The following is a 15,543-nucleotide window of genomic DNA, read 5'->3' as shown; positions in this document are numbered from 1 at the left end:
AATACCCAAAACACAAATGTATATTCATGACTTTAGTACCTCCCATTCCCCGCTCCCTATGGTAATTAGCCAAAAGCTATTAAGCATGCGTGGTTTGTTCTTTGAAATGGGTCGGTGGTCTTTTTTATGGGGCGGGGTCTCAAAATGATGAAGTAAGTGAGTCTTCTTCGCTTTGACTTTTTAACCTTTTAGTGTTGCGTGACGACTGAATCCTGTTTTCCCAGGAGAATTTCATTTATGAATTTACTGTGCTTCTTGAAGCCTATTGATTAGTCAGAAAACACAAACATAAGTTGACAGGCCCCATGATTTATCAGTTCCTTAAATCCGGCTTCTGCTTATCAAAAGGGAAGTCTATCTGTCTTACTTCAGCAATATCCAGTTAAAGTCTGTAATTCTTCAAAATTAATGTTTCAATCCCCTTGGTCCCTGCTCCCTCGTGGCCATGGCAAGAGCGGGCTGGGCTGGCCCTGGCAGGGGGCTCTCCTCGGGTCCCTGCTGATCAGGGCTATGGCCCCGTGTTCCTCTGTCTTGCAGCCCTTGAAGACACGGCAGATGACAGCAGCCCTGCCATCAGAAACCTGGCCATTGAAACAGCCTTGGTCCTCCGGGCAGTCCAGAGAGCTCCGTACTCCATCCTGCGGAAGCTGCGAGATCAGCTCCGCAGGGCACGGAAGACACGGCCTCGACTGTCGGGCCTGGGCTGGCTGCGCTGCTGGAGCTCTGCGGAGAGCTGATCTGGGACACTCTGCCTGCTGGGGCCAACTGAGCCAGCGGGGATTTTCTTCTTCTAAAGGATTCTTCTTTTCTTCTTTTTTTTCTTCAGTATATAAATATAGGATATGTGTTACAATACACGGACTCCCAGGATTTTTCTTTTTCTGCCCTGGGTGCACAGGGGAAGAGGGGGAAAAGGGTGCTTTGTGCTCAGCAAGCTGCCCAGGCGTGCAGCCTTGCAGGGAAAATGGCCAGAAGCCCCTCGGCCCTCGGTGGTCCTGCGGAAGCCTTTGCACTGCCGAGAGAGCGCGTGGGCGGGGGCCGGAGCTGTGGGCATCCCTGCGAGGCCGGAGCCTGGAGATGGCCACAAGCCCTGTGCCAGCCAGGAACCGCCGTCTGTGTCCTCCTGCCCGTGTGCTGCTGGCCGGATTGCTGAGGGCTCCGCGGTGCCTCTTGATCGGGCTCCTCTGGAGCTGCTGTGGGGCTGCGCCTCTGCTGCCGGGCAGGCTGGCCGGGCTGGGGGAGACTCTGAGGGGCTGGGCTGGTGGGAAGCCCTGAGGAATTGGGTGTCAGAGGCCACAAGCAGCCCCCGGGGAGCTGCCATGTTCCTGCCAGCCGGCTGCTCTGGCGCTCCCCCAAAGCACCTGCGGAGTGAGTGCAGGGAAAGGTGTAACCTTGCGCTCAGGGCCCTTCTCGAGCTCACTGAGGATCCCTCCCTCAATGGTGACAAGGGGGCAGTGGCTGGAGCTGAGCTGGGGAATGCAGTCGCTTGGGCTTGGCTGGCCTTCGAGAGCTCAGGCAGCTGCTCCCAGCTCTCCTGCCTCCTGGTTCGGCTGCCCGAGTACCTCGGGACAGGCCTTTGGCCTCTGGGCCCTGTTGGCACCAGGGCGGCGTTTCACGACTTGTGTTCCTCACAGGCCAAAAAAGTGTGGCCCCTGACTGAACATTTTGTGGAGCTCCTGCGGGACACAGATGAACAGTCAGTCAGGATGACGGCCGTGATGCTCAGCTTTGCAGTTTTGGACAAGGACATGCTGAGACCCAGCCCTGTCGCCCTGCAGCTGGTTGCGGTGCTCCTGCCACTCTCTGACCATGCAAGGCTCTGTGCCCCCAGCCACGGCCACTGTGTGCCCACCAAAGACTTGGTGCCCTGTGGGTTTGCAGGCTCACGCCCAGCTGAGCCCCGAGCAGCCGATGCTGAGGTCTTTTTTTCTTCCTTTCATAGAGGATAACAGCCAGGTGCAGCTGCTGTCCACACTGCTCTTCTGAAAATTGGTGACTGTTTGCAGGGCCCCTGGGAGGGAATATTGGGGTTCCTGGCAGCAGGATCCTTGTGCAGCTTCAGGCTGGGGTGGGCAGCACTTCCATCTGCAGCTTCCATGTGCTGCTCCGGCAGCTGCTGCTGCTGCTGGGGACCCTGAGGGAAGAGGCCACGGGAGGGATGGAAATGCTGCACGGACAGCAGCAGCAAGGGCCAGGAATGAGCTTTGCCTTCCTGGCTGCTGAAATGAGGCTCCTTTAGTGCAAGAGGAGGCAAAGGCAAAATCAATTTCAACAATTCAAGGGAAACTGGAAAATTGGAAGCCTCTCAAAATGTCACACATTCATCTGGGAGCTCTTCAGCGTTGGTTCTTGTAAAAAGCCTTTCCCGTTTCCCCTTGGCTCTGAGATTCTGGGAGCCACCGCTGGGCTTCAGAGTTCAACTGATTTTTATTTTCCAGGTTTTTAAACAGAGCTCTGAATTGGGCATCTCTTGCCACTTTTTCAGCTCAGAACCTTGAGAAAGGTTCTCTGCTCCTGTGAGCCACATCTTGAAGGGTGGTTGGCAACCATGGAATGCTCTGGGAAAGCACTTGATTGACTTCAGGGCCAGGCTGGAGAGCTCAGCCTGAGGAAAGAACTGTTCCAGATGCCTCTGTCCATGTCCAGCTCCTCACAGCTGAGTCCCTGAACACCCTGGGTGGTTTATAGGGATTGATTTTCCCCTCCTGTTCACTTGGAGGTGATTTTGCCATCCTTTAGAGGAACATCTGACCAGCCCCTGCCCCCATTCCATTTTATTCTCTCCACGTTGAAGCTGGACCGCTGGGTTTGACATGTAAATTGGTAGTGTCTCCCCGTTCTTCCCTCCAGCCCTCCATTGTGACTTGTATTAAACACTGCAAACGGCCTCATTTGTCTGGTGGGGAAGATGTGAGGTGGAGAAAGTTAACAGCATTTGTTTTCATGAACCTTGTGCTAGTAAAGAAAAATGAGGTTGGTCATTTCGGTGTGGTGCTGAGTGTTGGGATCTGGGAGTTTATTTCTTGCTATTGTTCTTATTATTTATTAGTGTTACTTTTCACTGGTCAGATTTTTACATCTTAGACACGATTAACCAAGGCTGGATGTAAGTCATTAGGAAAATTCCCTTGCACTTTCCACTGGGATTAAACGGTTCAGTGGACTCCAAGTTGCCAGTGGATTCTAAAGATGGGAAACCCTGTTAGTGGTGGGTTTGGTGTGGTTTGGAGCTGGGGAAGGCTCTCATCCCCTCCCGGAGGTGCCCCAAGCCCGCTCTGCTGCCACGTCTGCACTCGCGGCCCCTCGCGGCTGCCCTGCCCTGGGGACACGGTGGGACCCCGCTGCTGCCGGGGCTGAGGCTCCTCACGGCCCCTCAAACCCCTCCTGGCTACACAGAACCTCTCCTGGCCCCCGACAGCCCTTCATGGCCCTTCATTGCCCCTCCCGGCCCCTCAGGGCCCCTCCCGGCCCCAGGCGTGGAGCTCCTCCCGAAGGAGAAGGGGCCGGGCCCTGCTGGTTCTCCTTTTATTTCGGTCGTTTCGCAGCCGTGAGGAAAGAAAGGCTGAAATGGAGCCTTTGCCCAGCGGTTCCCTCCGGGTCAATTGCGGCCGAAGCTCCGTGCCGGCGCTGGCCCCAGCACCAGCATCCCCGCAGCCCCGCCGGCCTTTGCTGTCCCCCCGTGTCCATTCCCTGTCCCCGAGGCCCGCCCGGCTCTGGCAGCAGCAGGAGCCGCAGCGCAGCGGGCGCCGGCCCGGCCCGGCCGGGGCTCCCGGGCAGGAGCAGCAGCAGCGCCGGCCCCTTCCCACCTGCTCCTGCCTCGCCTTCCAAGGCCTTTGTCCGGCTCCACTGCGGCCTGGAGCAACGCTCACCCGCCAACAGCCCAGACTGCTCAGGGCCCGCCTGTGCTGCCCCGACCCAGCCTCCAGAGAAAGGAAGGGTCGGCTTCCAGCGCTGTTTTCAGCACTGTTTCACTCAGCCCGAGGTGACGGCAGGAGGCTGCTGCTGCCTTTGCCTTGGTAATTGGAGATCGCGGCTGCTGCTGCACCCCTCTGGCTGCCGACTGGATTTTATCAGGACAACTGCAATTGCCTTTTTCCATCCTTGCTACCCGCTGTGCTTTTGTGACAGTGAACTCAGTCTTTCTGTTGAAGGCACCGTGCAAAGAAGAGATTGAAATGCTCCCAAGTCCCCGGGCACTAAGTCGAGGGGAATTAAAGCCACACAGGCCACATTTGCAGCGCTCCAACACAGCCCTGCTGCTGGTGCTGCTGAAATAGAATCAACTTAGAGAGGCCATCACAAAAATTGCCGCTGGGGTGTCAAACACAATGCAAAAATGCACCCGGAGAAAGAAAAACCAGAACTTCTTGACTCACTTCATTGCTTCCTGCGAGCAGCAGAAAAGGGAGATGCCCAGAGGTATTTCCAGCTGCTGCTGATCCCAGCTGGAGCTCTCTGCAGAGTCCCAGCAGGAAGCTGAGCCCAGCCCGGGGAGCTCACACAGTGTCAGGGAGATTCTGTCTCTGGATTCAGTCAGGGTTGCATTCCCCAACAAGTGCTGGTGCCACCTCCTGTTTTCTTGGATTAAAACAGTAACAAGGAAAACCTTACCAATGGCACAACTCCCCAGCCCACAAGGAAAAAAGAAAGGACAAATCGTAAAGTTTTCCAAACATTTGTCCTGCTTTGCTGCAAAAGTCGTGCTGCACTCAGTATGGAAATCCAGGAGAAGCTGCAGTTGGTGGCGCATCTTGTGCCAGCAGCTCGACCTCGTTCTCCACCAAAGGTTCTTGAAAAGAGCAGCTGGGACTGTGGTGAAAGTTGCTGGAAAACTGCAACAGCTTTCCAGAAGTGAAATGAAAACGCAAGAAATAAACCAAGAGCTTTTCCTCTATTTATTTCTATGCTTCCCTTTTCCGTGTTGCACTACTTCTCCGTGCCATTAATTCCAAATGGGTCTCACCTCTCAGATCGATGACTTAGTGAGTTTTAGACACTCGAAAATACCATGGGCCATAGACAGAGTTTGCCTTCCCCTGTTTTTGCTGCAAAGTAAGGCTGGAGACATAAGCGTAGTGCTTGGGTCGGGCACGAATCCTACAAGCAGGGAATGTGTCCTGACAGTGTCTGAGCCTCAGCAGGGACAATGCACAGCAGCGACCGAGGGAATTCCTCTGCCACGGCGCAGGAGTCAGGCCTCTGGATGTGGGCTCAGCACGGCCAAGTTGCCGTGTTTGGAGCGGCTCGGGGGCTGCCCCCGGGGAGCGCGGGGCTGGAGCGTGGAACGGACACGCGGACAAACGGCCCCAGGGCTCCAGTTGTAGCGGCGGCAGCGGCAGCAGCAGCGGCAGCAGCGAGTCTACGGCGTCTACGACCCGTCCCCGTCCCTCTCTTGTTCCTCCTCTCCCTCTCCCGCTGTCCCGCACTCTGCCTCGGTGTCCCGCAGCCTCTCCCGGTGTCCCTTTCCCGACCCCCCCGGCCCCTCTCGGCGTCCCCGTCCCGGCCTCTCCCTCTCCCCCCGCAGGGCTGGGCCATGCCCCGGGCCCGCCCCCGGCCCCGGGCGTCCCGCCGCGGTCTGGGCTCCGCCCGGCTCTGGCGGTGCTGGCTGTGGCGGTGCTGGGCGGGCATCAGTGCCTGGGGCCAGGGCGGCATCGCTGCGCTTTGGCTGCGCCTGTCCCGAGCCTGGCCCCGGCCCCGGCCCCGGCCCCGACCCCGGCCCCGGCCCCGGCCCCGGCCCCGGCCCCGACCCCGGCTCCTCCCGGGCCCCGCTAAGGACACACGCGGCGCGGCCGCTCCCGCCGCCTCCGCCGCGGCTTCCCCGGCCCGAACTCCGCCGCTCGGCAGCGCAGCCGCCGGCCTCGAGCCGCCGGGGCCCGGGGCGGGTGGGGATGCCCGGCCCGGGGCGCTCGGGGGGCGCTCGGGGGCCGTGTCTGGCCCCGGGCCGAGCGCTGAGGGCCGCGTGTCGCCCGCAGGGGAGGCGCGGGAGGCCCTGCAGGACCGGTACCGGCTGGGTTCGCTGCTGGGGCGCGGAGGCTTCGGCAGCGTCTACTCGGGGACGCGGCTCTCGGACGGCGCCCCGGTGAGCGGCGGGGCTGGCGGCGGGCGGAGGAGGAGGAGGAGGGCGGAGGAGGAGGAGGAGAAGATCGGGGCGCGGCGGGGCAGGCGGCGAGCTGAGCCCGCTGCTGGCCTTTGCTCGCAGGTGGCCATCAAATGCGTGCCCCGGGCCCGCGTCCAGCACTGGGGCGAGCTGGTGAGTGAGCGGGGCCGGCGGGAGAAGCTGGGGCCCGGCAGGGGAAGAGCCGGCGGGAGCCCTGCAGGGAGAGCGGGCGTGGGCTGAACGGGGGGCCCAGAGCATCCGGGGCTGGGTGAGGGGTTCCCGAGCCCTGGCACAGCCTCAGCCCCACTGACGGCATCGTGGTCCTTCGGCAGCCCAACGGCGCCCGTGCGCCCCTGGAAATCGTGCTGCTGGACAGGCTGTCCTCTGGATGTGGTGGCATCATTCAGCTGCTGGAGTGGCTTGAGCTCCCCAACGGCTTCCTGTTGGTGCTGGAGCGTCCGGAGCGGTGCCAGGACCTCTCGGGTTTCCTGGCGGAGCGGAGGTTCCTGCCGGAGGAGGAGGCGCGGGGGCTGTTCCGCCAGGTGCTGGAGGCCGTGCGGCACTGCACCAGCTGCGGGGTCCTGCACCGCGACATCAAGCCCGAGAACATCCTGCTCGACCTGGCCACCGGGCAGCTCAAACTGATCGACTTTGGCTGTGGCGCCTTCCTCCAAGACACAGCCTACAGGCAATTTGCAGGTGAGCCCTCTCAGGGGATGTTCCTGGGCATCTCACGGCCCAGCCTGGCTGTAGCACCGCGGCTTCCCCCTCTCGCTGCTAGGAGCGGCGTTATTTCTTGAGCCAAGTTGCTTTTGGGTGGGGGCGGGAGGGGGCCAGCCCCCACACGCCCAGGGATGCCGGGGCGAGGCTTTAGGAGTTGCAGCATCCCCTGATGAACTCCGTCTGTGTTCCATAGGAACCCTGCCCTACAGCCCACCAGAGTGGATCCACCACCAACGCTACCACGGCGAGGCAGCGACCATCTGGTCCCTGGGCCTCCTGCTGTACCACCTGGTCATGGGGAAGCACCCGTTCAGGAGGGGCCAGCAGTTCATCTGGGGGCGCATCTTGTTCCCACGATGGCTCTCTCAAGGTGGGTCCTCATCTCTGGGCACAGGGGAATCCCGGTGCTGGGAGACAGCAGCAGGCTGATGAGCAGCCTGCTCTGGCAGCTGCTGAGGAGGTGGCACATGTCCTGCTCTCCTCCAAACAGAGAATCCATGGGGAAGTCTAGGCACAGCTCTGGGCACACCCAGCATGGCCTGGGCACGGGAATGGAGGGGCAAAGCAGACGGGATCCTTCTCCAACTGACTGCTGGTTTCTGGTTTCTCTCTTCAGAGTGCCAAAATGTTATCAGGAGGTGTTTGTCCATGCAACCCTTGGACAGGCCATCCTTAGAAGACCTCTTCAGTGATCCTTGGCTGCAGGGTGTTCATCTGCCCCAGAAGATGGGAGAGGTCCATGTGCACAGTTTGATCCAAAGACCTGACAGGTAAGAGCTCCACACATCTCATGGCAATCAGTGCTAAAGAAAACCAGAGTGTTTTTGTCCTGCCTGTAGCTCTGAGCAGGGATGACCAGATGGGAACATCTGTGCTGGGGCGGAGCTGGAGACCTGGTGTAGCAAGCACTGGTGGCCACCATCCACCCTAGTTATGCTTGTCCTGGTTCGTTGGTGCCTGGGGCCCTGGGCAGAGCACTGACAGCCTGGTCTGGCCCCCAGGGAAGGAGGAGCCCCTGGAGAAGCTGTATCAGGTGGGGCTGCTGCTGGAGACACCAAGGACAACCCCAAGGATGCCAAGCTCTTCCTCGACCTGGCCACCGGCAGCTGAAGATGATCGACTTGGATTCTGGCACCTTCTTCAGACACGCTCCCTGGGGCCCAATTTGCAGGTGAGTCCACAGCTGGGGGGATGCTCCCAGATGTGGGCATGGCACGGCCTGGCCGGGCACCAAAGGTTCCTCCCTTTGCTGGGGCAGACGCCACAGATTCTTCACTCGGCCGTCAAGCTGCCTTTTGGCTCTGCGCAGCTGCTGAGGGCTGGATGTGCCGTGGCCGGCTGCAGGCTGGGCACGTGTCCTGCCCTCCTGCTCTGCCCCCAAAGGCAGCAGTGATGGGCAGCTTTGGGCCCAGCTCTGAGCACGGCCAGCGTGGCCTGGGCACTGCGGGCGCTCGGGACGAGGGGACAGGAGCCTTCGGCTGACGGGCACTTTCTGGTTTCTCTCCTTCCAGCCGGGCTCTGCGGGTGCTGAGGCTGCTCTGGGCTCTGCCAGGGCTCTGCTGGGCTCAGCCCCAGGCACGGCTGGGCCGGCTCTGCCCTCACATTGCTCTGACAGCTTTGCATCAGACCAGCCCATTCGGAGCCCACCGAGTGAGCTTTCTGCTTTTGCAGGTGAGTGAGACTCTCCTGCAGGCCAAGAGATTGCAGTGAGGGATCCACATCCAATTGGCAAGAACCCAAGCACTCCACAGTTCCAGCTGAACGCCTGGATCTCCACAGGATGTTTTGTCTGCCCCGCTCTTCATTCCTTTTTTGGCTGGAATCGTGCAACTGCCCTTTCTTCCTCCTCCAGAAGTGCCACAAGTGAGCAAAACCTGGCGAGTGGACGGCGTTCCTAAGGCAGTGCAGTCTGGAGCGGATGGATGAAGAATTGCCCTTCTGCACTTCTCAAGCAGAGCAAAAAGCTGTAAGTGGGACTTTGCGTCTTTACGAAACCCCTGACAATTTCAAAGGGAATGTGCAGCTCATTCACAGGGTGAGAAGGAAGGTCGTCTTGTAAAGGATTTGGGGTTTGGCAAAGTTTAGATTCCCAGTCCTGCTTGGAGCTGGCGGGGCACAAAGCAATTTCCTATTGCTTCAATCACAATTTAAGATAATACTGGAAACAAACCACAAAATCTTTTTTGAAAGGCTGCTGAGGTCAGCAGGATGGATCCATGCCATCAGCACATTTATGGAGTAAATAACGGAGATCTCATTTGAAAAAGTTCAGTTATCTCTTTATCCAAAGCTATAAAGTATTTTTACTACGTTGCACTTGGGTTTTGTTTTTATCTTCCACTTTTTTTCTGTGTTGTTTTTAATTTTCTTTTTTTTTCTTTCCTTAATAGAAAACTTGTCCTAGGGAAGGAATGTCCTTTGCTGCTGGTTCCCGTGTGGAGCAGCTCCCCAGGCAGAGCCCGGCAGCTCCTGGCCCTGCAGGGCTGAGGCTTTTCCCCATTGCTGGGCACAGACTGATGGAGCAGCACTGCTGAACACGGGGACACGCAGAGGGAGCAGGAGCAGCTGCCTGTGTCCACCTGCAGCTCCAAGGCCCAAACTCTGAGCAGACAGGGCTGGAAGAGACTGGCAGGCTCCCTGTTTGCTGTGCTGCCCCACTTGTGCCCGGCCCAGCTCTGCGGGAGGCAGAGGGAGAACAAGGGGCAGCTCCGGCCAGCCCCCAGCACAGGAACACCTCCGGCCCCGGGCCTCGGGGCACTGTCAGCACCCGCTGCTCCGGCCACGGCTTCTGCTGGCCCTGACGGCGACAACCAAACTGTGCCTGATCCCCAGGGAGCAGCAGCAGGGCCTGGATCCGATCCCTCAGTCTGGGGCAGGGCTGGACAAACGACCCCCACAGCAGCAGCAGCAGCAGCAGCACATGGAGCTGACTTTGAGCACAGCCCCCGCCACTGTTCCCTCCCGTGGGCAGCGGTGTCACAGCAGCCTGAGGCACCCGGGAGCCCTCAGGGCCCGCAGGGACTTGAGATGGCAGCCCTGGGCTCCTGGGGGCTGTGCAAGGAACAGAGGTGAGGACTCCCTCTCCACGTGGAGCTTCCCGATGGAAAAGGCTGCTGTGAGCAGGCAGCTGCAAGGGCAGAGAAAGGAGGGTCTCGACCCCTGGATCTGTGCCACTTCCACAGTCCTGGGCAGCAGCCACTGAGCCCCGGGGGAACAGAGGGCACAGCAAGAGGGACAAAAGCAGGCAAGGTCAGAGACTGGAGAGAGCCGGACCTGGGAGCAGGAGCAGCTGCTTCATCGCACTCTTGGAGAAAGCTCTCGGCTGTTTCTAAGCGCTGAAAGGCGTGAAGGGCAGAGAGGAGGGGACACCAGACAATGCTCCTGTTTGCACACCCTCCCCTCTCAGTGTCCCAGAAGGAACTGGATGAACTGTATTCTTCTCTCTGAGTCGTCTCGTTCAGCGTGAGCAGCTTAGCACCAGGAGCTGAAGGAGCTGAAGCCTTAGGCCACAAGAGCTGACCAAGAGGGAACTTTTTGACCAAAGTAATGCTGCTAACATGGACCTGACTGAATCCAGCAGATAAAATCATGGGAATACAGAATCCTTTCTGTTGGGAAAGACCTGGGAGCTCATCAAGTCCCAGTGTTAAGCCAGCAGTGTCAAGCCCAGCACTAAAGCCTGAAGTGCCAAGGCCTGGACAAGAGGCCTGACTGAGGCCTGAACAAGCGGCCCTGAGCCAAAGGTGACCTCTCGATGAACCTTCCAGCCAAAGGTTATCTTTGTATCTGCTCGTTAACAAAATAGGCACCGTCATTAGCGTTGTAATAGATGCATCCTCTCCTTAGTGAAACATGTATTGACCTTTCTGTATTTAGAAGCCAGACAAGGCCATGAAGTCTGACATCTGGCCTTGTTCGGGGCTGTAGGGTCAAAGGCAACTCCCCTGGTTCCTCCTTGGGCCCTGGCCAGGCTTTGGGAGAAACCCAAGAGGAGGATGCAACCAGATGTTCCTGCACTAGGAGTGCTGCTGGCAGTTTGTTTATTCAGCACTATCAAAGCTGGGCCCTCTCCCAGCCAGGCTGGAGCCTCAGCTGTGGCTGGAGGCAGCTGCAGGAATTCCCAGTGTCCGGGAGAGGCTCTGCAGTCCTTGGCTGTGACAGCTTCCCCAGCTGCTGTGTGGGTGTGGGTGATGGGAAAGGCTGAGGGTAACTGGTGATGGATCTTTCTCAATCACTGCGGGCAATCCGTGGTAGTGACGGCTGGCTGCATTGCTGAGCTGCTCCTTCTGTGCTCCTTTGCTGCTTTGAACTGTAGTAAATTTCACTGATTCCCTCAGGTGGTGTCTGTGTCCTTGGTGCTGAGCCTGCCCACTGCGAAAACAAAATTGGCATAGCTTGGCCGGATCAGCACAAAATGACACTTTTTAAATCTAAAGGTGAGGAATCAGTCCTATCCGAAATTCCCGGATGGGAAGCCCTTCCCTAGAGTTCTCTGGCTCTGGAGTGGGCTGAGGTGGGAACAGATTTTTGACAGGGGCCACTGTATTAGAGGGTGTAAAGTACCCCACACTGGCTCTGAAATGGCTCACTACTCAGCCTGAGTGGGTACCACAGTGGTCTCTTGAAAAGGAGAGACTTAGATGCCCTAAAAACCCTGGTACAGGAACAACTGGCTCAAGGACACATAGAGCCATCTATGAGCCCTTGGAACACCCCAGTATTTGTTATAAAAAAGAAATCTGCTAAGTGGAGGTTACTCCATGACCTGAGAAAAACCAATTCCACGATGGAGAGAATGGGCACATTGCAGCCTGGTGTGCCATCGATGTCCCACAATGCTGCCTGCCTCCTGGGACATCCTGACTGTGGACTTAAAGGGCTGTTTTTTCACTCTTCCATTACCCCCAGATGATACCCCAAAGTTTGCCTTGACCGTGCCTTCTATTAATAACACTGCACCAGTGCAACGTTACCAATGGAAAGAACTTTCCCAAGGCGTGGGAAACAGCCCCACGATGTGTCAGTGGGGTGTTGCTCAGGTAATCTGATCAGTGAGAGAACAGTTTCCAGGGGCATACTGTTACCATGGCCTGGATGACATTTTGATTGCAACCCAAACCAGAAAAGAACTCTCACTGATTCAGCCAAGCCTGTTGCAAGCGTTCAAACCACTTGGGCTGCAAGTAGCACCAGAGAAAGTGCAGCAGCAACCACCCTGGAAATATTGGGGACTCAAAATAATGAACCAGACCATACAGCCACAAACAATTCCGTTTCCAACCAAAATTCTAACTCTAAACGATGCACAAAAACTCTTGGGTACCATCAACTGGGTCAGACCTTACCTAGGACTGACTGACTCTCAACTAGCACCTTTATTTGACCTCCTAAAGGGTGACTCTGAATTAACTTCCCCCACAAAATTAATCCGAGAGGCAAAAGCTGCTGTTGAAACAGCAGAGCAAGCTATCACCAACAGACAAGTCCACCGGATATGCCCAGAGGTGTGGATCACTGTGTTTATTCTCATTGTTAGTTTTCATCCTACTGGTGTTCTTGGGCAGTGGAATCCACGCTGGCCTGATCCTTTGCACATTCCAGAATGAATGTTTCCACCTCATCAAGCAAAAAAGACGGCACCCACCGTCTTTGAACTAACTGCACAGTTAATTATCAAATGTTGTCGCAGGTGTTTACAGTTGAATGCTACAGATGCTTCAAAAGTTGTCTTGTCTGCGTGACACAAGAGCAATTCTAATGGTGTTTTGCTAACAGTACAGCCTTGCAAAGTGCTTTGCAAGGACACTGGAACGCTTTGGGCACCTGCCCGACGTGTCTGTCCTACCTTACGTCCTGTCCAAGACCACCAGCAGCATTCTCCTGGTGGCCCCTCCACAGACGGTGTGGAGCCGTGTGTGGAACAGTGCTGGAAACAGCTTGTTCACCGACCTCGTGGAGAGCTGGGACTCTTAGAGTGACGGTGCATTTAAGGATTCTGTTTGTTTACAAACTGGTTTTCTGTTTACAGAGTGGTTTTTTCTGTTTACAAATTGTTTTTCTGTTAATTGTTAATCTTGTTAATTCTGTTAATTGTTTTTTCTCAGGGTTTTAAAAGTTGAACGTTTTCTTGTTTTAGTGTTAAGTTGTAGTTTGGAACCATAAGCAGTTAACCTGTAACATGCCAGCCCGGAAGATTGTGATCTCGCCTGACAGCTCCTGGGAGTGAGTGCTGCAGCTCCAGTGGTACATGGGACACATCACTGGCTGAGCAGAATTAAGTTTGTCAAAACCTCCTTCCAATTAAACCCATGCTGTCTTGTGTTACCCTGTCTGCAAAAGGGCCCTTGCAAATGGGATAACGGAAAACAATCTGCATTTTAATAAAAGCAAAGGCAGGAGATGTAGCAGGGTCCAGCTGGTTCACAGCTGGGCATAATGAGTCTGATCATAACAGACCCAACTGGGCTGACCTGGCTTGTTCTAGAAGTCCCCGGGGGAACAAAGAGCTCAGCCAAGCCCATCCAAGCCCTGGCTGCAGACACACCCCTGGCCAGAGATGTGGGCAGTGCAGAGATTCCCAACCAGTTGGCTTTCCAAGCCCGGGAAATTCAAACTCACCATAAAAGGGAGCTTGGACCAATAAATTGTGGCTGTTGGTCAGAACTCAAGAAGATACTGTGTGGTGTGTCTGTCTCCAACCCACCAGCCTCGTGTTCCACTATGTCTAAATCTATGTTTCTATCTATATCTCTATCTTTATATGTGAAACAATAATAATAATGTGCAGTAATGCTGACAATACTGATTTGCCACCTTTGGCTGCTCAGGGATGTGACACTAAATACCCTACAGAAAAGCATTGGCCACGACTCAAATGTCAGTGCTAAACTTTGTGAGACTGCTTGCAAGGAATAAAGGAGGAAGGGATGAAATTGGCGATTTTTATGGGGTTTGCTGATACTGTGGTGTGGAATGCTTTGTCTGTTACTGTGAAAATACAGTGATTTGGACTGCTGGTGTTTTCATGTACCAGACTATTCACAAGCTGCAGGATCATCAAACAGACAAAGGGGCAGTTGAAGGAGCAGGTGAATAAATCAGGAGATGGGAACCTGTCCTGATGGAGAACCCATCCCACAGATGTTCTCCATACCCTTAACAATGGACCCAGTGGGGAAATGGAAACCCCTGGATGTGCACAGCTGCGCCCAGTTTGCGAATACAACCGTGCACAGTGAGACTTTGACTTCTGGGGAAATTGTTCTGGGTGTGATGGCCCCTGACAGGGCCACCCCAGAGGCTGCAGGGCTGGACCTTCATGCGTTAGAATTAATTAGGACAAATCAGAAGCAAATGAGAGTTATCAATACAGGAATAGGAACTCAGATTTCTCCAGGACACTGGAGGTTTGAGAACTGCTCACTGGAGCTTGGCCTTGAAAAGCGTTGATGTCATGGGAGAAGGAATTGATGCAGATTGTCAAGGAGAAATCAAAGTCATCCTTTGAAACAATAGTGAACAGAGTGGATTATTTAAGCCTATGGCGTGGCAGCAATTACTGATATTGCAGTTTGAAAAACAGTTGTGAAGAGAGGAGATCCACAGTGTCACTGCGGTCCCCTGGCTCCACAAGGCCCTGCAGGCTCCCAGGGCACCTTTGGTTCTATGGGGCCCGCAGGGTTTAGCTGGCGGGCAGGGTCAGCACCAAAGAGACACGCACCAACTTAAGGAAGCCCAAGCCCACCGCGGGGGGACCCGCCTCCCGCCGGGGCTCTGCCGGCACCGCCACCGGGACCCCCCAAAAACACCTCCCGGGGACCCCCCATGTCCCCTTGAGGGGCATCTGCGCCTCAGCTCTGGAGCCCTGCCAGATCCAAACATCAAGCTGCCCAGCCCCGACAGAAAAAAGCCCCGGGAGCCATAAATATATTTTCTGTGAGCTCCAAACATCCCTCCCCGCTTCAAAAAAACCGCCCAGGATATTTGGGGCGCGCTCCCCCTCCCCGGTCACCCACAGGATACGGGGGCGATGGTCCCCGGGCGAAGGAGCTGCAGATCCAGAGAGCAGTGAAGTCACGCAGTGCCTCCTCTGCCGGCTCCAGCTCCTCCATCCCTCCTCTTCCTCCTTCTCTGTCCCTCCTCCTCCTCCTCCTCCTCCTCCGTCCGTGCGGCCGCGGGCCGGGAGCTCTCGGGTGAGCAGGGCCGGGCCGGGACACGATGGGAAAGGGGTGGGTCACCCCCAAACCGAGCTGGGGGCAGCGGAGGTTTGGGGGAACAATGGGAAAGGGGTGAGAGGGGGGGATAGGGGGAGGTGGGACAGCGGGAAGGGAGTTCCCAGTCGGGGTCCCCCAGTAAACCCCAGGACTCCCAAGCCCTGTCCCAGCGCCCACAGTTCCCTCCACAGCCCCGGCTGAGTGGGGGGCTCAGCCCAGGACCCGTCATTGTCTGGGGCTCCCTCGAGTGCAGCAAATGGGAGAGTGCCCCCCAGGGTGGATTTTTGGGGGTCTCCCCACCATCACGGCTTTAAGAACCCCCGACAGTCAGGCGCCGCTTTAACTCCCCTTGGCAGGGCGACACCACTGCCGTTGATTCCGGTAGTGGAGCCCCTATGGGGTCTTGGGGGTCCCGGGAGGGTTTGGGGGTCCCGGGGGGGTCTGGGGCTACCTGGGTGATGCCGATGGTGGTGATGAGGACCCCGTGCCAAGTATAAACCTGCTCAAGGG

The 15,543-nt window shown here is 56.8% G+C and overlaps 2 protein-coding genes across 2 annotated transcripts in view; both read left to right on the top strand.

Moving 5' to 3' along the window:
* The window catches only part of LOC136303562 (uncharacterized), a gene marked incomplete at its 5' end in the record, with an annotated part of 1,177,971 nt that overhangs the window by 1,020,012 nt on the left and 142,416 nt on the right, over positions 1 to 15,543 (top strand). The window lies entirely within an intron of this gene.
* Positions 5,963 to 8,495, top strand: LOC136303542 (serine/threonine-protein kinase pim-1-like; the record flags this gene model as incomplete). Its single annotated transcript, XM_066207183.1, has 6 exons — positions 5,963 to 6,079; positions 6,200 to 6,250; positions 6,430 to 6,796; positions 7,014 to 7,190; positions 7,437 to 7,590; positions 8,492 to 8,495. Coding segments are annotated over 6 exons (870 nt in total), but the record flags the coding sequence as incomplete, so codon positions are not given.

This window comes from Chamaea fasciata, unplaced genomic scaffold (genome assembly GCF_029207755.1).
Source record: "Chamaea fasciata isolate MVZ Bird 193981 ecotype frontalis unplaced genomic scaffold, bChaFas1.0.hap1 SCAF_37, whole genome shotgun sequence".
Lineage (NCBI taxonomy): Eukaryota > Metazoa > Chordata > Aves > Passeriformes > Sylviidae > Chamaea > Chamaea fasciata.
This window is presented reverse-complemented; position numbering and strand designations above follow the sequence as displayed.